At 40.7% G+C, this 21,311-nt stretch overlaps 1 protein-coding gene across 8 annotated transcripts in view; it reads left to right on the forward strand.

Moving 5' to 3' along the window:
- DYNC2H1 (dynein cytoplasmic 2 heavy chain 1) overlaps positions 1-21,311 on the forward strand; it is a 339,313-nt gene that overhangs the window by 71,531 nt on the left and 246,471 nt on the right. For 6 of the 8 annotated variants that reach the window (XM_058686526.1, XM_058686519.1, XM_058686520.1 and 3 more), the window contains 11 exons: positions 4,716-4,871; positions 5,680-5,939; positions 6,772-7,018; positions 8,021-8,172; positions 9,147-9,291; positions 10,710-10,812; positions 11,374-11,541; positions 16,956-17,086; positions 17,489-17,737; positions 18,460-18,568; positions 21,092-21,205. In XM_058686526.1, coding sequence (XP_058542509.1) covers positions 4,716-4,871; positions 5,680-5,939; positions 6,772-7,018; positions 8,021-8,172; positions 9,147-9,291; positions 10,710-10,812; positions 11,374-11,541; positions 16,956-17,086; positions 17,489-17,737; positions 18,460-18,568; positions 21,092-21,205 — 1,834 coding nt within the window. The remainder of the gene's footprint in view (positions 1-4,715; positions 4,872-5,679; positions 5,940-6,771; positions 7,019-8,020; positions 8,173-9,146; positions 9,292-10,709; positions 10,813-11,373; positions 11,542-16,955; positions 17,087-17,488; positions 17,738-18,459; positions 18,569-21,091; positions 21,206-21,311) is intronic. The other 2 variants (XM_058686522.1, XM_058686524.1) reach the window with 2 other exon arrangements.

The following is a 21,311-nucleotide window of genomic DNA, read 5'->3' on the forward strand; positions in this document are numbered from 1 at the left end:
ATGTCTTCTTTGGAGAAGTGTCTATTCGTGTCTTTTGCCCATTTCTTCACTGGATTATTTGTTTTTTGGGTGTTGAGTTTGATAAGTTCTGTATAGATTTTGGATACTAACTGTTTATCAGATACGTCGTTTGCAAATATCTTCTCCCATTCTGTAGGCTGCTTTATAGTTTTGCTGACTGTTTCCTTCACTGTATAGAAGCTTTTTATCTTGATGACGTCCCAATAGTTCATGTTTGCTTTTGTTTCCCTTGCCTCCAGAGTCACGTTAAGTAAGAACTTGCTGAGGCCAACGTCAGAGAGGTTTTTGCCTGCTGGATTCCTGTCTCATATTTAGGTCCTTCATCCATTTTGAGTTTTTTTTTGTGTATGGTGTAAGAAAGTGGTCCAGGTTCATTCTTCTGCATGTCGCTATCCAGTTTTCCCAGCACCACTTGCTGAAGAGACTGTCTTTATTCTGTTGGATATTCTTTCCTGCTTTGTCAAAGATTAGTTGGACATACTGTTGTGGGTCCATTTCGGGTTCTCTATTCTGTTCCATTGATCTGAGGGTCTGTTCTTGTGCCAGTACTATACTTTCTTGATGATTACAGCTTTGTAGTATAGCTTGAAGTCTGGGATTGTGATACCTCCTGCTTTGGTTTTCTTTTTCAAGATCGCTTTGGGTATTCGGGGTCTTTTCTGGTTCCATACAGATTTTAGGATTGATTGTTCTAGCTCTGTGAAGAATGCAGGTGTTATTTTGTTAGGGATTGCATTGAATGTGTAGATTGCTTTGGATAGTGTAGACATTTTAACAATATTTGTACTTCCTATCCATGAGCATGGAATGTTTTCCCATTTTTTTGTGTCCTCTTCAACTTCTCTCATAAGTGTTCTGTAGTTTTCAGAGTACAGATCTTCTACTTCTTTGGATAGGTTTGTTCCTAGATATCTTATGGTTTTTGGTGCAGTTGCAAATGGGATCAATTCCTTGGTTATTTTATTGATTCATTTTTTTTGCTGCTTCATTATTAGTGTATAAAAATACAACTGGTTTCTGTACGTTGATTTTATATCCTGAAATTTTGTTGAGTTCATGTATTCTAGCAATTTTTTTTTTTTTTTTGTGGAGTCTTTTGGGTTTTCTACGTAGAGTATCATGTCATCTACAAATAGTGAAAGTTTGACTTCTTTGGCGATTTGGATGCCTTGTTGTTGTTGTTGTCTAATTGCTGAGGCTAGGACTTCCAGTACTATGGTAGATTGTAACTTGGGAGTGGACATCCTTGTCTTGTTCCTGACAATGGCTCTCACTTTTTCCCCATTGAAGGTGATACAAGCTGTGGGTCTTTCACATATGGCCTTTATGATGTTGATATATGTCCCATCTATCCCTGCGTTGTTGAGGGTTTTATCAAAAAAAGATGCTATATTTTGTCAAATGCTTTTTCTGCATCTATTGACAGGATCATATGGTTTTTATCAATCCTTTATTGTGGTATATCACATTGATTGATTTGCAAATATTGAACCACCCCAGCAGCCCAGGAATAGATCGCACTTGACCATGGTGAATAATTTATTTAATCTGTTGGATTTGATTTGCTAGTATCTTGTTGAGAATTTGTTATGGTAGTCTTAAGACACTTTAATTCTCTGACCTACACTATCTTGAGCTGCTTACCTAAAAATCTTGAATAGTGGAATCTCTCATGTTTCTAGTAAAACCATCTTGCTGTTACATTTCACTGTCAATAAGTACCAGCATATATTTCATGCTAAAAACAATGTCACGTTAATACTACAGTAGAAAAAGGGTGATGAGTTATTTACAATGTTATTAAAAACATCTGTTTATTCAAAAAAATTAATGAGTATCTAGTATATGTATCAAGCATAGGACTAGATAAGACTTTAAGAGGTGGACATTAATCAGATAGTCTGTTTCCTTGGGGAGGGATTTGCCTAATGGAGAAAAATGAGATGTAGAAAAATAAACAGGATGAAAAGAGTGTTACCATCCTCCAGAAGAGTTCAAAAAGTTGATAACACTTAGTTCTGAATTTGAAGCATGAATAGAAGTTTGACGTGCACAGAAGACAATGTAGGGCTTTCCGATATTCTATATGATTTTTTCAGTTTTTTTTTCTTGTATGTCATTGTTTCTATGAAAAATGTAAACATATAAAAAAGTAGAGGAAATAGGTAGCATTGAAAGTACTTTTTGAAAGTATCTGATTGTTAACCTGAAGTTGACTTAGTAGTCATTGTAGAAGATTGTAGAATGACAGAGAAGTGGAGATCTCACTTGAGTTTTCTCAAGGTGTTTATTTTTGTAAGGATGAGATGGAGGGATAGGGATTTGTGAGGAGAAGACGCACATGAATGGGTTCCTGGAGGCCTTGGGGAGAGGACCATTCCTTCCAGCCCTCAGTCTGACAGATCGGTCTCCTCCTTGCTAGTATAACTGCGTGCATTCAACTCCAAGCCCCTTGGAGGGCAGGACCACATTTTATTGTATCCCCAGAACCAAGTACCGTCATGGAGTAATGAATGAATGAGAGTTTATGTACTGCCTTAAATACCTGCTGCCTCCCTTGTAGCAACTTTTCAGCAGATATGTTATTTCATTCATATAAAATATACAGAGCCTAATAAGGCTCTCTAGGACAAATACTTTGAGGTCATCCACTTGTATGCTGTTGATGTTAGAAACAGAAATAGAACACTGGATGGGACAGATTGGTATGTAGGGATTTTGTGACTATAGATACAATGACCAGATAAGATGGTCAAGCCATAGACTGGATATACCAAAGATTCAGTTAGAAAATAAACTGATTGTTTTGAGGTCAGGTCCCTGTTACAGTTTGAAATTTTTTTTATGTGTTGAGACTTCCTTCCTTCTTATTTTGTACTTTGTTCACTGTGTTCACGTTCTGAGAGCTAGACTGTCATGAGTACTCCAACCAAATGCTGATTTGATTTATAACTAGCGTTTTTCTTTCTTCTATTAATTCAGCAAATTAGACAATGCAGAAATAAATATATTGCCTTTAAAGTGTAGAACTCTTAGTATGGCTGAGGCAGCTGGATTTCTCCTCATCTTTTCCTTTTTCCTGGTCTTCCTCCCATTTATACAATCTTGTAGAAACATTTCTTTTGCAGGCAGAGTGATCTTGAAAAAAATGCAAATTGGATCTTTTTACTCTCTTATTTAAAACACCTTATAAGTAGTGAAAATAAAATTTGCACCCTTTCCATGGCCTGTGCAGTTGTGTATATTCTGGCCCTTGCCCATCCCTTTGACTTCAGCTTACTCTCCTTTGCTTAAGCTGCTTTTATTTTTTTTTTTCTTTTTTTTTTTTCAACGTTTTTTATTTATTTTTGGGACAGAGAGAGACAGAGCATGAACGGGGGAGGGGCAGAGAGAGAGGGAGACACAGAATCAGAAACAGGCTCCAGGCTCCGAGCCATCAGCCCAGAGCCTGACGCGGGGCTCGAACTCACGGACCGCGAGATCGTGACCTGGCTGAAGTCGGACGCTTAACCGACTGCGCCACCCAGGCGCCCCTAAGCTGCTTTTAATTTCTTACCCACACTGGTGGCTTACATTTGCATATGCTACCCTCTCTGCATGCCCTGCAGATCTCATCCTTCAGGTGTCAGTTTCGCTGTCCCCTTTTACAAAGAGGCTTAAGCTCTCTGAGTTACTCTCTTCTCCTCTGTAGCCTTTTTTTTTTTTTTTTTTTTTTTTTAACTGATAATTTTTTTTAGCGTTTATTTTTGAGAGTGAGGGAGAGAGAGGGGGGGAAAGAGAGAGCGCAAGAGAGCACATGGGTACACGTGCGCGCAAGCGGGGGGGGGGGTGGGGATTAAGAGAGAGAAGGAAACACAGAATCCAAAGCAGGCTTCAGGCTCTGAGCTATCAGCACAGAGCCCAACGCGGGGCTTGAACCCATGCACCATGAGATCATGACCTGAGCTGAAGTCGGACACTCAACCAACTGAGCCACCCAGGCGCCTTGCTCCTCTGTAGCTTTTACCATAAGTTGTTGACCATGTTCTCTACTGGACTTGAGTGACAGGAACATAAGTTCTCTGTGAAATTCACCTGTTTTTTTGTTGTTTTTTTTTTAAAGAAAACACCTAGCACCACATGGACATCCTAATGCATAATTGGGTCTCAGTAAATACTTAGAGATTGAATGAGTGAGAACCTTTACCCCTTTTAACCTCTGGCAGTTACACAGGGGTCCCAGGGGCCCACAGATCAAAGTCATGTACACACTGCACCCCAAAGTTTCATTTTAAAAGTCTGTGTAAAGAGCTAACTTCAGATGTTTTTTTGTGTTAAGTTCACTTTTACGAGCCTTTAATGTTCAGGGTCCTTGATCGAGCCCTTACCGCTAGCTTCCTCTTTATCAGGAAGAGATTATGAGGGACTGTTATTTTCAGACCAGTGATGTACTTTTATATTCTTCAGACTTAGGAAGTAAAGTATATATCTAGTTAAGGACTCTAGCACTTGAAGCTAGAAATAGACAATTGCATTTTTATGATTACATCTTAATTTCAAAATTTATATGTATAAACTGAATCAAATGTAAACTTTCTACACCTTGAATGGAGGGATATATTTAAAGATCATAATTGAAAAGATGTGTGAATGTAAATCTGTGGGTTTCCATGATAATATTTGTTTTTTGTCTGTCCATGGATTTTAATCAACAGAATGACTATGTGGTTGAAACCAGTTTGGTTGGGACTGTGATGAATGGTTTGTCACATCTTCGTGGATGCAGAAATCATGAGCAGTTTGTTATTAGTCTCATACGGGGGCTAGGTGGAAACCTGAACATGAAATCCCGCCTGGAGTTCACCAAAGAGGTGATGCATATTTAACACATGTGTTCAGTCAGTGTTTTCTTTAATTTTCATCGACTCCTACTTGTCAAAATATAGTGATTTGTAGCTGTACTAAGCCTATTACTTTTGAAATGAAGCATTCAATAGAATAATAATGCATTTATCGATATGTACATGTAAACATATATACTTACTTTCTCCTTTGAACTAGTTTATGATATTTTATGATTTTATTAAAATTTTATAAAGTAATGTTTTAACAGGCTATAGTTTGGACCATATCTTTATTGTTAGACATGTTTGAGGCTACTTAGCCATATGACTAAATATAATTATTTAAATCATTTTTAATTGTAGAATAATACATATTTTTAATCATGTGCTTAACCAGAACAGTTTTGGCAGTTAAAAATGCCAGGATGGATTCAGCATATTTTCCTTAATAAATTTAAAGGTATATTTCAGAGCCTGTGTCCTCCTCTCCCTCTGCCCCTTCCCCACTCACACTCTCTATTTCTCAAAAATAAACATAAAAAAACCCCATGTCATTTAAAAGTTGAATGTATTTATATCTTGGTGTATGTGCAGACTAGATGACTTATATTTTTTGCCTCAGTGATGATTTAGAGAATAATAATTGACATAAAATGTTATCTTAATTATCAAAGATATTTGGTAGCAAATTTTTGTTGTTAAACTAAGATGACTGACTTTGGGACATTTACTTTGAAGAACTAAAATTTCACATACTCGTGGCTCACTTTGGCAGCACTTGTGCCAAAATTTCACATAGCTTTTGGAGTATCTATCACAACTTTTTCCTCTTAAGGTTTTTACTTGGGCACGAGAGTCTCCTCCAGACCCTCACAAACCAATGGATACCTACTATGACTCAGGTCGGGGACGACTAGCATCTTATGTGCTGAAGAAGCCGGAAAACTTGACTGCCAATGATTTCAGCAACAGCCAAACTCTCCCCGTCATTCAGATTCCTGACATGCAGCGAGGCCTGGATTATTTCAAACCCTGGTTAAGTTCTGATACTAAACAGCCATTTATTCTTGTAGGACCAGAAGGATGTGGCAAAGGGTAAGAGCAGAAAAATGTTGACTGAAGTGCATATTGTGGATTTGTACTCCTCTCCTCACGTGAAATCGTTTCACAGCCCTGTTACCTTTCTTTTGGTTAAAGTAGTGTTTACATTTTAATGGAGGACTCTTTCCATTGTCACTACTAGTAGAAATAATACGACTTTAGATTAGATTAGAGAAGAATATATCTTTTTTTTCCTGCCAGGTTATGTGTTTTCTAGGGGAAAGAGAACGATCTGGGAAGATACTCTTCAAAAGAAAATGAGCGTACAATCACCACAAAAACTGAACCCCTTCGATATATTTACACATTATTATTTGCTTTAGTTATAAACAATGAATCTTGAAGTTAGCTTTCTACTTAAAAATAGCTTTTATATCAGTGTAATTCAGCTGTTTTTCGTGTCTACTGAGTGTAGTTTCTGAAAGGAAAAGAGACATGGCTTATTAGGTTCACATTTTTAGTAGGAATTTAAAGATTCTATAAAATCATTGTACTTTTTTTTTTTTTTAAACTCTTCAACTATAGGGAACCAGTTGGTATCTTTTGTATGTACTTTATCAAATTAAATTATTTATGTAAACTTTGTTTTTGCTGAAGGAGTTTCAAGGGTGCTTTAACATACAAATGTATTTTTTTATATTGTAAAAATTAGAAAGTTGCCTGTTTGTTAAGCCACATCCGTGTTTACCACTTTCCCTGTAAACATTGTCATATATAATTTAGAAACTGCAATATTTATAAACAGAGGAATTTTAGGTGGAATATAAGTGGCATGTTATATTTGAACACGTTCAACACACAAAGGCAAATGTCCTTCCTCTCCCAGGATGCTGCTGAGACACGCCTTTTCCCAGCTCCGGTCCACTCAGATCGCCACGGTTCACTGTAGCGCGCAGACCACGCCTCGACACCTCCTGCAGAAGCTGAGCCAGACTTGCCTGGTGATCAGTACCAACACCGGTCGAGTGTACAGACCAAAAGACTGTGAAAGACTTGTTTTGTACTTGAAAGATCTCAACCTGCCTAAGCTGGATAAGTGGGGGACCAGTACTTTGGTTGCTTTCCTACAACAGGTGGGTCTTATTGCTTGAATGTTAGGATATAACTGGAAACAACTTAATTTCATTACCTTTCCTTAGAAAACCCGCTTTCCTCCTCAGGGCCGGTTTTGTCCAGTATGTTAATGGAAACTCAACCCCTGACGCATGTAGCGATCTTGTTCCAGGGCTGTCTTTTTTCTTTTTAAAATTTTTATTTTTAAGTAATATCTCCACCCAACGCAGAGCTTGAACTCACGACCTGAGATCAAGAGTCTCGTGCTGCACCAACTGAGCCAGCCAGGCGCCCCTAGAAAGCTACTTTCTTCGACCTTCTTCCTTGTAAAAGTTAGTATTATGTGGAGGTGATACATGACAGGAAGAGTGAAAACAGCCTTACCCTATGCTTATTACCTGTCCTTTATTCCTAAATAGCAGGGAAGCAGAAGCTGGGGTGGATGTGGGATTTAGGGGGAGTTGTGGCTTCATTTTTCTCGTAATTCCTTCTTCAGAGAACAGGTAGACTTGTGCCCCTCTCTGGCTTCTTCAGCTCATGGCTCTCCGTCTTTACCTGTGGAATGGCAAAGGTTGGAGACCATATGTTCTGTCAGTGTGGTTTCCATCACATTAGAAGCCCTAAGGTCTATATTAGAGTTTATTCTGTTTCTGTGGGTTCAAATTTAGCTTTACTATGTAACCGTAGAATATGATACAAAATTTATAGAAGAAAACCAAAATATTTTCCTTATGTTTTTCCTGATTTCTTTTACTTTTTTCCCGATAATTGCTGGTAGATTTATACTGTCATCTGGTTTTTAATGTTTATTAGAAAAAACATTTTTAAAATGAGGCTCATTCAGCTAACATTAATTGAATACAGAGTCTTCAAGAGTATTATTCTTCAAGCTTAAATTCTTGAGTTGGATAGAGGATGATGGCTGCTTTTGGAAACACTTGAATTTCATGCAAAAATATTTTCTATCAGAATTAGAAAAATCCTAAGCATAAAACATTTAAAATACATTTGTTTTCAAATAGGTATTGACATATCAAGGATTTTATGATGAAAATTTGGAATGGGTTGGTTTAGAAAATATTCACATTGTGGCTTCCATGTCACCTGGAGGAAGACTGGGAAGACATAAGCTTACCACCCGATTTACTTCTATTGTCCGTCTCTGTGCTGTGGAGTATGTATCTCTGTGTTTTTCATTGTTTTTCCTTTGGGGAGCTGTCTTATATATTTGAATTTTATTGAAGGTATCCATTAATGATATTTCCTCAAAATGAAGAATATAAAAATACTCAGAACTTAAGTTCTGATATTTTTTTCCCCTGTCCTTCCTAAACTGAAGGTGTTAATCAGCTCTTTGTAAATATTAGAAATAAAACACAACTGTTTTGTATCATTTCTGTTCTAAAATATCATATCAGTGTTAGGAATTTGAATGGTCGATTTTAGAATTAAATATTTTACGGGTTTCATAAAACAAAAGCAGTACCCATTTTATGCAGAGTGCACGAGGTGGAGTCGGTCACGTTCGCCGTGGCGGCATTAACCCTGATGCGTGCATCCAGTGCCATGGCCCATCGTTGTCGCAGGGACTTGCGGGCTGTATGGTTACAGCACTTGTCCTGTGTTCCATTGGACCTACACAATCTTATTTTCATGCTAATTGAAACTATAACCATCTATAACATTCTACTTTCAGAAGTGTTAAAGCCATCAGTTAAGCTGTAATGAGATAGATTTCGGTTTGAGAGAAACGGGTTGATTTCATTTGTGTGAATAGTTCTACTTTGATGGTTCTGAGGTGGATTAGTGCTCTATGGGTAGGCTCTACTCGACTCAAAATACTTTTTTTCTTGAGAAAAATATACCTTTTTGTCTTTTCTAAAGATCATGGTTTTCAAACGATTGTGTTTCTAAGTAATTTCACTGGGATCTTCTGGTAGGACCCTCTGTTTCAGAGCAGATACGTAGAGGGGTCTAATGTGGTTAAAGTCAGAGTAGGGACCATGAGCCTATCCTTAGTCCCCGGGGAAACCTCTGGTGTCTAAATCTCAGGGCAGCACATTGGGAAAACCACTACTGTAAGTGAACATTAAAATAATTTAGAACGTTGATTCTTCTAAAATAATTTTCTGATATTTCCTTTTTCAGTTACCCAGAAAGAGAGCAATTACAGACAATCTATGGAGCATATTTGGAACCAGTTCTATATAAAAATCTGAAGAATCATCCTATTTGGGGTTCTTCATCAAAAATCTATCTCTTAGCAGGGTCTATGGTACAAGTGTATGAACAGGTATATATATTCATTTATGTTGTTCTTACCATGTCTATTGGTTCCCGTCCCAAAGGACTGCCTTTAGTGCTGGCTTATGTCGACACTTCAGCTTTCTTTCCCTCTTCTTTACTAGACTTTTCTACTTGGGGAGTGGGCTCTGTGAGGTCATGTGCTCCGTGTGCTTTCTTCACTATTGACTCCCCTGGCACAGTTTCTAATAGTCAGTATTGAATGAATGGATCACTGGAAGATGGTTGGTTATTCTGTTACCTGCTAAAATTTAGCATGTTTAGAATGTTCTTCTTCTTTCCCAAACTACATCTTTCTCCTGATTTCCATCAGTTTCTGTCTTCTAGACTTCAAACCCGGAGTAGTCTTTGAGGTTTCTTTCTTTCTTGTTGCCTGTGAGGAAATGTCTCAAGTGTGTTACTCGGCAAAGTGGGGACAGTGCTAAAAACAGGCGTTGCGGATGCAGAAGACGTCTGTTGAGTACCTCTTTTCTAGCACTGGTCCTAAGGGGGTGCAGAGATGACGGAGTCTCTGTTCTCTGGTAGCTCACAGACCAGTGAGGGGCCCAGTCACGTACGTGAACTATTAATACAGTGTGATGAGTGTAACAGTGACAAAATGCGCAACTTGCAGAGACTGTAGAAGAAGTTGTGTAGAACTTTGTTGTGTGTGGTAGTTGTTAAGGAGAGCGGAAGTATGATGTGAGTTTTGAAAAGTGAACAGAAATTCAACGTGGCTGGAGAGGAAGGATCTTCCTAGGAAAAGGGACCGGCGTGTGAAAGTGAGGGTGGTATGTGTGGAAGGTGCCCCGTGTAGTTTGGAGTAGAAGTGGGGAAGTAGAGTCAGCGAGCAAGGGTTCCTTCGTTTCGATTCTGAGTGAATGGAGACGTTACGTGACCAAGGCCAGAATGAGAGCAGTGGCCCTGCGGGTGGGGGAGGGAAGGCACCGGTCCCGGCAGGTTGTGCATCAGGCAGTGACACTGTGGTCCCTTAGAAGTTCAGTGACTCTGTGAGCAGAAGGCAGCTCTGGAGTTCCCACTGCCGGGAGCTGTGTTTTCCGGGACCTGTAGGGCCGTGGCATCGCAGCCCCTGTGCACAAAGCTTAGGTTTGCCTTCCTCAGGCCCCTTTCCTTGGCATGGCTCTTTGCCTCTCATGTTATTTTTTCTGTGGTCAGCCTTTGCAGTTTGCTGAAGACTTTGAACAGCCCCTGTTGGATGTTTTTAAATGCATAAAATATTAAGATAACTATGGAAATCAGTTCTATTGAAATACAGTTTCTACTGACTAGTACAAATAGGGCATTCCTGTGAGTCTACGGTGACTGAAAAGCTTATAGCATTATTACATATTTGGAAATATATTACAAATACTTACATATTACATATTTAGACAGCAGACAGATGGTTTACTGCACTGTCTTTTCCAGGTACGGGCCAGATTTACAGTTGATGATTATAGTCACTATTTGTTTACTCCGTGCATCCTTACCCAGTGGGTTCTTGGCTTATTCAGATACGATTTAGAAGGAGGTAAGTTTTCCTTTCATTATTTTAAATCACTTACCTTTCTCTGGAATGCCACAGCATATCTGTGTGTGCGCACGTGTGTGTTTATGTTATGTACTGTGTTTGTAATAGGTACGTTAAATGAGTATTATAATTGATGACAGTATTCTAAAAATAGCAATTAAAATTATGTTAATATTAAATTTAAACATTAATATTCAAATTAAACCTTAATATTGAAATAGAACATCATGGCTTTTCTTCTAAACTTTATGATCGTCACTGTTAAAATTTGATTTGGGAAAAATAAAATCATTATTCGTGTTTGATACACTTTTTGGAATTAGTATTTTTATTGAACTAGGGATAATGATGCTTACTGTATTTTATAAATGATCAAAACAACGTTACCAACTTATTAACACATTGAATTTTAATTTTTTCTCCTTTTCTTCTTTGTATCTGACGCCAACGTGACGGTATGCAGATTCTCATTCCTTATTTCTTTCTAATACTGTGTTGAAACAGACTATTTGCAAGTCATTTGAACTTTCTTAGAACTAAAGAAAATGTTCTCTTTTTTAGGGTCCTCAAACCATCCACTAGATTATGTGTTAGAAATCATAGCGTATGAAGCACGGCGCTTATTTCGTGACAAAATTGTTGGTGCAAAGGAACTTCATTTATTTGACAGCATTTTAACATCAGTGTTTCAAGGAGATTGGGGCTCAGATATATTAGATAATATGGCAGGTAATCTTTGTGGAGTTTATGTGAATATATAAATGTTATGAGAACCGTACACTTATTTTTCTTACTAATAGCATGATTTCATATACTATACAAGTGAAAAGTTTGGATAATTTTAATGTTTTTTTTACTATAAGCAAATGCTCTTTTCCTTTTTGCTAGATTTCAATAATCCTATGCTAAATAAAATATAATGACAATAATTGTTTTCTTGGATTTAGCCATAGTGTTTTATATTTTTAATTCAGAATTCTATTTCCTGAAGGATTTTTACTGGCAAATGTTTTTCTCAAGCCATATGTGTAGGAAACTTTGAGACCATTGGGAAAATCCGTATTTTGATTATAGTTAAGCTTTGCATTCTCCTGGCTGTCACTGCTCACGACATCGTTATCATAGAGCTTCTCTCGGGCTCTGGTTACTGGCTTCGCCCCTGGTAGGACAGGCTGCGTGTAGCGCCACTCCCCACGAGCAGCCCAGTTGCTTTGGCATCTGTTACCGCTTAGTCACCAGGCTGCACTCTGAAGACTGCTCGGGGGGTGGTTTGTGTGATTGGAAAGCCATCACAGCAAAAGGGCTTTTGGTACCGTAACGTGGAGACGGTAACATGGAAGTATTTTCCAATAAACCCCTTTCAAGCTGCAAAATGAGTTTCTATCCCATTATACTGTCTCATGTAGCACGTTCTACATGTACGTTACCAGATTTGATTGGTCCCAGGGTCATGGTTGCATACAGCCAAAGGGGATCTTGACTGTTAGGAAGATGTTGAGCCTGACAGAGGGAATTTTCTCGGAGCTGCTAGAGTTTCAGAATCAGGAAGTGAGTTGGAGAAGCGAGGCAGGTTGGCATGCCTGGTGGTAGTTGGAAGTTGGCTTGATTTTGAGTGTGGGTTTGTCAGGGCTTCCTGGAGTTCTCATTGTGTGGCGTGGAGAGCTTTGTTTTCTAACCTGTGTGGTCTTTCTCAGTCTGAGAATTGGGTGTGTAGTGTCTCTTCTTGCAGAGAAAGGAACATGTCCTTTGGGCCTTAGATAGTGTCAGTGTCTTATTGGGTATCTGAATTCTCTAGCGTTTGTTATCTTTCAGAGCCTCCTTTGTAGGATTCAGTATATAATATATGCTTTTTTTCCCTCACCATTTTACTTTTCAAGGAAAGATTGAATTTTTAAAAAAATATAGCCTTGATATATGTTCTGTGTAGGCAAATAAGATTTTCACATAGTGGAGTATTAAGAAAAATTTAATCTTGGAGAGTTAAAAATAAATGAGATACATTCCTGTGCTCAAGAAACGTGTAATCTAGTGGTAGATGCAGATGTGAAAGTCTTTGTTTACAATGGTAACTATTGATAGTGTGTTTAGACGCCATGAAAATTTGTGCAAGTAGTTAAACTTAATTATAATAGAGAATGAAGTGTTGTACGATTAATCTAACTTTTCTGAATATATTTGGGATAAATGCTAGATGGTAGATATATAGAAGAGGTAGAGACTAATTCTTTTTTGAGGGAGCTACTTTCAAGCTTTTTAAAATGAATTTTTTTGGGACGTCTGGGAGGCTCAGCCTATTGGGTGGCTGACTCTTGATCTTGGCTCAGGTCATAATCTCATGATTCGTGGGTTCGAGCCTGGAGTTGGGCTCTGCACTGACAGTGCGGAGCCTGCTTGGGATTCTCTCTCTGTCTCTCTCTGCCTCTCTCTGCTCCTGCCCTGCTGGTGTGCTCTCTTTATCCCTGTCTCTCTCAAACAAAACACACTTAAAAAGAAAAGAATTTTTTATCTTGTGATCATCATGGATTAACCTACAGTTGTAAGAATTTACACAGACCGAGCACATGTGCCTTCTACGTGGTCTCTCCACGGTAACAGCTGGCAGAATTACAGTAGAACATCTCGGACAGGGTGTTGGCATCGCTCTAGTTTTATACAGAATATCACCACAGAGATCTGTCGTGTTGCCCTTTTGTGGCCACATGTGCTGCTCTGCAAACCACCCTTCTGTTCTGTGTTTAATTTTGCCGTTTCTTACTTTCGATCAGAATAATTCTCTGCAGACCTGTGCGGGTGGCTTGGGGTTTCAGTGGTTTGTTCCTTCTTAGTGCTGAGTAGGTGTTCAGGTACACTTCCATTTCCCAAACGCTTTACTTGTTGAAGGCCATCTGGGTTATGTTCGGTGTGTGTTAGACCGTTAGGAGGAAGGTGCTAGAACAACTCATGTAGGGATTTTTACGTGAAAATACATGGTTTGGGATAAATGGTCATCCGTGCACTTGTGGGAGCGTCTGGTGTTTCTGTGCTCGGTGTTTGAAAACCACCGCCAACTCTTTCCTACAATGGCTGTGCCACTTCCCATTCCCATCAGCAGTATGGACGTAAGCCAGGTGCTGCACATCCTTGCCAGTGTTTGGGTGTGTCATCCCAGTCTGTGCTCTGCCGGCCGCCACTGCAGCTGGACGTTTTCTCGGGCTCCTTCGCCGCCTCTGTATCCTTTCAAGTGACATATCTCTGTGTGCGTCTTACTCACTTTCTCTTGGGATGGTTTATCTTTATTGTTGAGTTTTGAGCGTTCTTTGTATATTACAGACACTAGCTTTTCGTTAAATACATGGTTTGCAAACACATTCTCTTCCACTGTCACTTGTCTTTTCATCCTTTTAATAGGGTCTCCCACAGCTAAGTATTTTAATTTTACGAAGTACAACTTACTATTTTTTTTTAATGGTTATTTATTTCGAGAGAGAGACGGTGTGAGCAAGGGAGGAGCAGAGAGAGAGATGGAGACAGAGAATCCCAAGCAGGCTCCGAGCTGTCAGCACAGAGCCCAATGTGGGGCTCGAACTCAGGGAACTGTGAGATTGTAATCTGAGCCAAAACCAAGAGTCGGACACTTAACCGACTGAGTCACCCAGGCACCCTGTCTTATTAATTTTTTTTAAGGATCTTTTGGTGTCAAGTTTAAGAATTCCAACTGGTCCTATATCCTGAAGACTTTCTCCTACATTTTTTCCCTAAAAGTTTTACGGTTTTGTTCTAAGTCAGTGGTCCACTCTGAGTTAATTTCTGTATAAAGAGTGAGACGGGGTCACTTTACTTGCTGATGGATGTCCACCTGCTCCAGGGCCATTGATTGAAAAGGGAACTTTGCTCCCTTGACTTGGTTTTGCCCCTTTGTCCAAAACGGGTTTGTGTGACTACATTTCTAGGTTCTCTGTTTTTTTCCATCGATTTTATGTCTGTCCTTCCACCAGGACCCCGCTGTCTTGATTCCTGTCATATAATAAATCTTGAAATTGGGAAGACTCACTTCTACTTTCTTGTTCTTTTTTGGAGTTATTGTAGCTATTTAAGTTCCTTTGACTTTCTAGATCTATTTTAGAGTAATCTTACCTATAAATATGGTTGCTAAGCTTTTGATAGGAATTGCATTAACTCTGTGTATTGGTTTGGGGAGGATTGACACCTTCATTATGTTGAGTCTTCCTTTCCGTGAACATGATTTATCTGTCTGTTTATTTGGATGTTCTGTGTTTTCTTTCCTCAGTGTCGTCTAGTTTTCACCATGTAAGTGTCGTACGTACCTTGTTGGATTAACACCTACAGTTGTACAGTTTTTGAGCACTGCAGACGGTGAAAGTGTCTGAGGATGATTCTACTGAGTGAAGTGGAGGGAAGGGCATTCCAGACACGGGACAAGCATATGCGTAGAATCACCAGCTAAGGGAACTGGAGTGTGCAGTGGGATGCGGATGCAGACTGGAGGTGCAGGTGGCCAGTGGAGGCAGATTAGATGCAGATGAGGAGTTGGGCTGTTTGTCCTCAGGCAGTGGGGAGCTCTGTGCCGGTGGAGTGCTGGGGCACAGCCCGCCTGCCGCCTGTCGTGTGCTTCTCTGGGAATGGTGAAGGTGTAGCCAAAGGGACAGAGGCTCGAGGCAGGGATCTGAGCTGGGTGAGGCACGATGACACATGGAGACGATGAGTTCAGTTTTCTGTGTTTCAGGTTTGCAGGTGTCTTGAGTGTCTTTGGGGGCATCCTCGTAAGGTTTGTCAGGTCTGGGAGGGTAGGGTAGCGGCCGTGTCTTTCTGCCTCCTTCTCTCCAGCGGGAAGTGCAGGGTTGAAACTCAGGTGTGCCGTAGGCAAGTCTGTCAGGCATGTCTGTGGAACACCTGGAAGTTTGGGAGCAGACGAGAGCTTGGGACACTTGCCTGGAGAGAGGTGGTGAGTAGGTTTGGGCCTAGAGGCCGCCGCTGGTTCAAGGCACAGAGCAACATGGAGTAATTCAAGGGGGGTGGTTAGGATTAAAGAAGAGCAGGCTGAGTTTGGATCCCAGGGGAGGTGAAAGTAAAAGGGATAGGCAGGAGACTGATGATACGTGGCCGGGGCCTGATGAACGTGGGAGTCCAGGGGCAAGGGATGCACTCCGGGAGACCAGAGGGTGATGAGGGCGCCTTGACCACGATGGAGCTGTGGTCCGGCGGTCCCGGTGGGGTTTCCCAAGGAGGGGCTGTCGTGCGATGCGGGGCGTCCACAGATGGCAGATGAGGCAAGAGAAAGGAGAGAAGCTCAAAGAAGCTGGGGTCCCGGATCTTACAGCCTCGGGGCCCAGCCTGCGCTGGCGAGGGTCTGTGCCCGCACGCGTCGGGAGGGGAGACGTGTGCAGACTTTCCTGTGTGCTCATGGGGACGCCCCTGTAAGGGCTTTCAGGGGAAGTTTCTGGGGTTTTTGTTTGCTACTTAAAATTCAGCGAATTTTTCTTTAATTTGAGAATTAGGGCTCTTGATGGTAGTAATAAATTTGTGTTCTTGCACACGGAGAGTTTTGAGTTTGTTTTATATGCCAATTTTATATGTTTTAATCTACAATTTATATGGACATTCTGGAGAAGGAGAAGGGAAAAGGGAGAAATGGTGGAAGTGAGAACCCTAGGGGAGCATTAGGAGGAAGATGTTTCATTTGGGGAAGAAGTGGGGTCGGAGATAGAACAGGGACACCATGAGTTCCTTTTCAGTAGTAGTTTGATAGTGCAGTGAGGTGTGGGTGCTGTAACTGAATTGATTGATCTTACGAACTACGCTGTATAGGAATTTACCTTTGTGTTTCTGGGGATCGTCTTACTTGGGCTGATGAACTTTTCAAGTTTAGTGAGCGGGTGCACGGGTGGTGCAGGCAGTTTAGCATCCACCTCTTGGTTTCGGCCCAGGTCTTGATCCCAGGGCATGGAATTGAGCCCTGCGTTGGTTCCATGCTGGGTGTGGAGCCTGCATGAGATTCTCTCTCCCTCTGCCCCTGTCCCACACTCTTACGCCGTCTTTCTCTCTCTCAAAATAAAAAATAAAAATTAAAAAGGAGCAATGCAGTTCCTGATGCTGCCATTACAAATAACACACAGAAAACAGAAGAATACCTTTTATTTCTACAGACAGTTTCTATGTTACGTGGGGAGCCCGACACAGTTCAGGAGCAAGGCCAGCCCCTGGACAGCCCCTGCCTCCACACGGAAAACCGCTTGGGAAACTGAGCTCTGCAGATCTCAAGGATGTTATTAAGAAGGTATAATCTCAATCAGGGATTTGAGTTGGGGTTTTGTTATGATTGCAGGCATTTAAAAAGCATCTTGTAAGCTTTTTGAGACACGCAAAGATTATAAATTGACATTTTGGTAATTAAACTGATACTTCTCACTGTGTCTTACTAGTTATATTGATGATGTCCACAAGTATGTGACTATTGTGAGGCCTTGAACTTGCTTGGCCTCACAGAAGTCTTTCTGGAGGAAGTGCCATAGACCTGGAATCCTGGTTAGGCTGTGGGGTGTGAGATGACATACAGTCACACTGAAGCCTTTCCCAGAGTGTATCAAAACTACACATCTTACTCTAGATAATTAACATTTTTATTCTATAATTGAGTATATATTAATTATAAAATATTCTTTGTGATTTTTTTTAAAAGGGCCTTATTCATTATGGACGAGATAACCAGATGTTAGATATTTTACTTTTCCAAGAAGTCCTGGAGTATGTGTCCAGGACAGACAGAGTGCTAAGCTGCCCCGGGGGCTCCCTGCTGCTGGCTGGACGCAGCGGGGTAGGCCGCCGCACCGTCACGTCCTTAGTGAGCCACATGCACGGGGCCATGCTGTTTTCTCCGAAGATCTCCAGAGGGTATGAACTGAAGCAGTTCAAAAATGATATCAAACATGTGAGTTACTCAAAGTCTTTTGCTTTATTTGGTTTTACATCACAATTAGTTATTCTAGAAGCCTTCAGAGAGAACTTCACGTCTCTGAGATGCAACATAATCTTTAATTTTGATGATTATTTTCCCCGTGGCTATTAGAAAATTCTATTTTTATGTACACATAGGAAAAAGATTCTTCGTAGGATTTCTAGCTTTCAGGTACCCCAGATTATGAGACATCAGGTGGGCATGGAAGATAAAAGGATAGAATTTCTATAGGACGTATGTGGATATGTTTAAAAATGATCATCTGTCTTAGTTGTAAAATAATTAAGATTTCCCTCAACTGTTTTTTCGTGGACTGGATTTATTTTCCAAACTCTATGGCTAGAGTTTAATTTTTCGTTTTGGTAACAAAGAAGAAAAGGAAGGGGGGGGGAGGAGAGTGGGAGGGGAGGAAGGAGGGATGAGGGAAGGAAGGAGGAAGAAAGAAGAGGAGGAAGGAGGGAGGGAAGGAAGGGAGGGAGAAGGAAGGAGGGACGGAGGGAGGAGGAGGGAAGGGAGGAGGAAGGAGGGAGGGAAGAAGGAAGGAAGGATGGAGGGAGGAGGAAGGGAGGAGGAAGAGAGGAGGAAAGGAGGAAGGAGGGGAAGAAGGAGGGGAGGAGTTTCCTTACATAGAGGACAGAAGTCTGTGCCCGTGCTGCCGTGTGATTGGTGCGAAATGAGATTTTGTGATGGTGCAGGTGCTGCATCTTGCCGGTGTGGAAGCTCAGCAGGTGGTTTTACTTCTTGAGGACTACCAGTTAGTCCATCCCACCTTTCTGGAGATGATCAACAGCCTCTTGTCTTCAGGCAAGTGCATGATTTCTATTCAGAAAAGTAAAAATAGTGATGTAAAAATTATTCAAGTAAATTACCTTGTGTAAAAGTATGTCTCAGAGAACATTTGACTTGGGTTTTACTAAGATGACATGGGGTGAAACGCTCTCATAGCTGGAGAGTTGAGAAGCCTCATTTTTATAAAACCAAGAGATGGAAGGATTACAGAAACAGGATTATTAATGTCGGGGAAAATTCCGAAGAGCTGCCATCTCACCTGCTTCTGGTGGGACTGCTGGCTGTTACCTTTTGGGAAAGCTCCCAGCCAGTGCTTGTTTAAAAAACATGTGTTGTGCCCTTTAATACAGCACTTTTATTATCTGTGGAAATAATCGAGTTAGTGTGCAGGGAAACACATGGTCCAACTTACAAGAAAACAATCTGATGGGCCCTCACTGTCCAGCATTAGTGCAGTTGCTGAATAATGGCCTTCGTACGGGTGTGTGAATGCGGGTACGTTTTCAGCCTCTGAGGCCTCCTGTTTCCCAAATCGTGGTCCGCTCCTGTTGTCTGCTGAGCCACCTGACCTTTTCTGTGGCTTCCTGGAGAAGACACTTGCAGTTTCCCACGTGTCTCCCTTTTCTGAAGAATTTATGAAATTTATTAGAATCTCTTCATGAGTAATCAAGGTTAGAGTTGGTATGAGGTGGCTTAGTTTTAGACTTGGACCGAGATTGTTTTGTTATTTAAGTACAAAATAAACCTTGTTAAAAGCGAGTTTCAGCTGCATGATTAACCCATTGTGGAGACTTGCAGACAGACCTACGCGATGCTCGCGTTGGCCCCGGTAAGCTCTGAGATGAAGTGTTCTTTTTTTTTTTTCCAGAACTTAGCAGCTTTGGTTGACGAAAACATTTAATTTCTAGGCCAAAGTGTGTCTACACCTGAATGTTCCACTGAGAGCAGACCGGGATTCTAGAGGACAGGTGGCCGGCCAGTCTCTGGCACAAGTTGCGCGGCTGCTGTGGTAGGAGCGAGAGGTCCTGGGCAAGCTTGGGTGTCAGGACCTTCTTACAGCATAGCCTCCTGAGATCTTGCTGCTGTGTTTCCTGCACACCACTTCCCTTGTCACTAGATGGAGGCCTTTCATTAGGGATGAGATAGACTGGTCTACCAGATACACAGCTTTTTGTTTGGGGTTTTTCATTTTGTTTTGTTTGTGAAAGCAAACATGCAGATGAGCGCTGATGTGGGAATTATTGTTTTTATCTTAAGATAAGTTGGGCGTTGTCATCAAGTTATAACTGCAAAAATCATAAGCTAAATTTTATCGACATTTTTAGCAAAAAAGTATTTGAAAAATACTTTCAGAGAACATAGACCTTTGTCTCTTTTTTTGTGTTTTAAACTCTTATTTTCTATAGAGGGGGTTTACGCATGTAAGTAGAGCTAACTTGTTAATTTGAAGGAGTCAAAAGTGTCTAGGCATGGCTGAAATTTATGGCAAGACGTAGATTTGCGTGTGCGTGTGTTTGGATACGTACCAGCTTGGGGGATGGGCAGCATTCCCACACCTCTGAGTTGACCCTGAAGAAAAGTAGGGTCTGCCTGTGGTGGGACCTGCATGAATGCCCTGCTTTGGACATGTGGCCCAAGGGTCATCTTAGAGTTTCTTGCAAACTTTAAATATACTCGCTTAACAGAGATTTATTAGACACCTGTTATGTGCCAGATCTGGTTCTAAATACTGGGTTTATAGAGGTGAATAAGATATAATTCAGCCCTCTATTAAATACTCATAGTCTTAATCCAGTTTGATTTGCCTTTCATCACTCTGTTGCCTTATAGCAGGGCTATGGGTTAGTTTTCCTGATTCATAATACAAGTTCACCCATCCATCCATCTATCCATCCATCCATCCATCCATCCATTCATTCATCTAATAAACGTTCATGTTCCAGGTACTTTGCTAAGTATGTTCTAAGATAAATGTTGAACATGATCAAATATCTGTCCTCTGGGAATTCAGAAGCTGATTGAAATACTTCATGATTACATGATGTGATAAATGCTGAACTGTGGTATGTTTAGATACATGGAAAAAAAAGATCCTTCCCCAGTGTACGGGAGTCAGGGAAGGCTCATGGGCATGGGGGTCGGTACAGGAGTGTCTCATAGGGTAACAGGAAATATGGGGGGGAATGGGCAGAGGAAGACTTTGGGTATAGATTCACTATATTTATGGAACACACAGAAGTTCAGATGCTGGAATACAAGGTCTTGAATGCGAGGGGCAGAGAAGAAGTAGGAGAACCTGGAAAGATGGCTAGATGGCTAGATTATCCACTGTCTTGAATGGCTTGCTTAGGAATCTGAGTTTTATCAAATGAAGGCGACGGGTAGGTTTGTTAGTATAGAGGTGATAGGATCGTGTACTTTTGGAAACAGCTTGAATAAGAGCAGACTAATACAAACACAGAGAAGGTATTGTAGATGTAAAATGTGTTTGGATTAGGATATGCAGCTAAAATTCAAAAGAAATGCAATATTCCATAGGTGAAGTTCCTGGACTTTATACCCTTGAAGAATTAGAGCCTTTGCTGTTGCCTCTTAAAGATCAGGCTTCACAGGATGGTTTTTTTGGACCAGTCTTCAATTACTTCACATATAGTAAGTGACTATATTCAGTTAATCAATCAAACTCTGGTTCATGTGAAATAAATACCATTTACTTTGCTGTATTTGCTAATTAGGTTGCAAAGGTATCTTAAATCTT

Source organism: Neofelis nebulosa, chromosome 10 (genome assembly GCF_028018385.1).
Source record: "Neofelis nebulosa isolate mNeoNeb1 chromosome 10, mNeoNeb1.pri, whole genome shotgun sequence".
Classification (NCBI taxonomy): domain Eukaryota; kingdom Metazoa; phylum Chordata; class Mammalia; order Carnivora; family Felidae; genus Neofelis; species Neofelis nebulosa.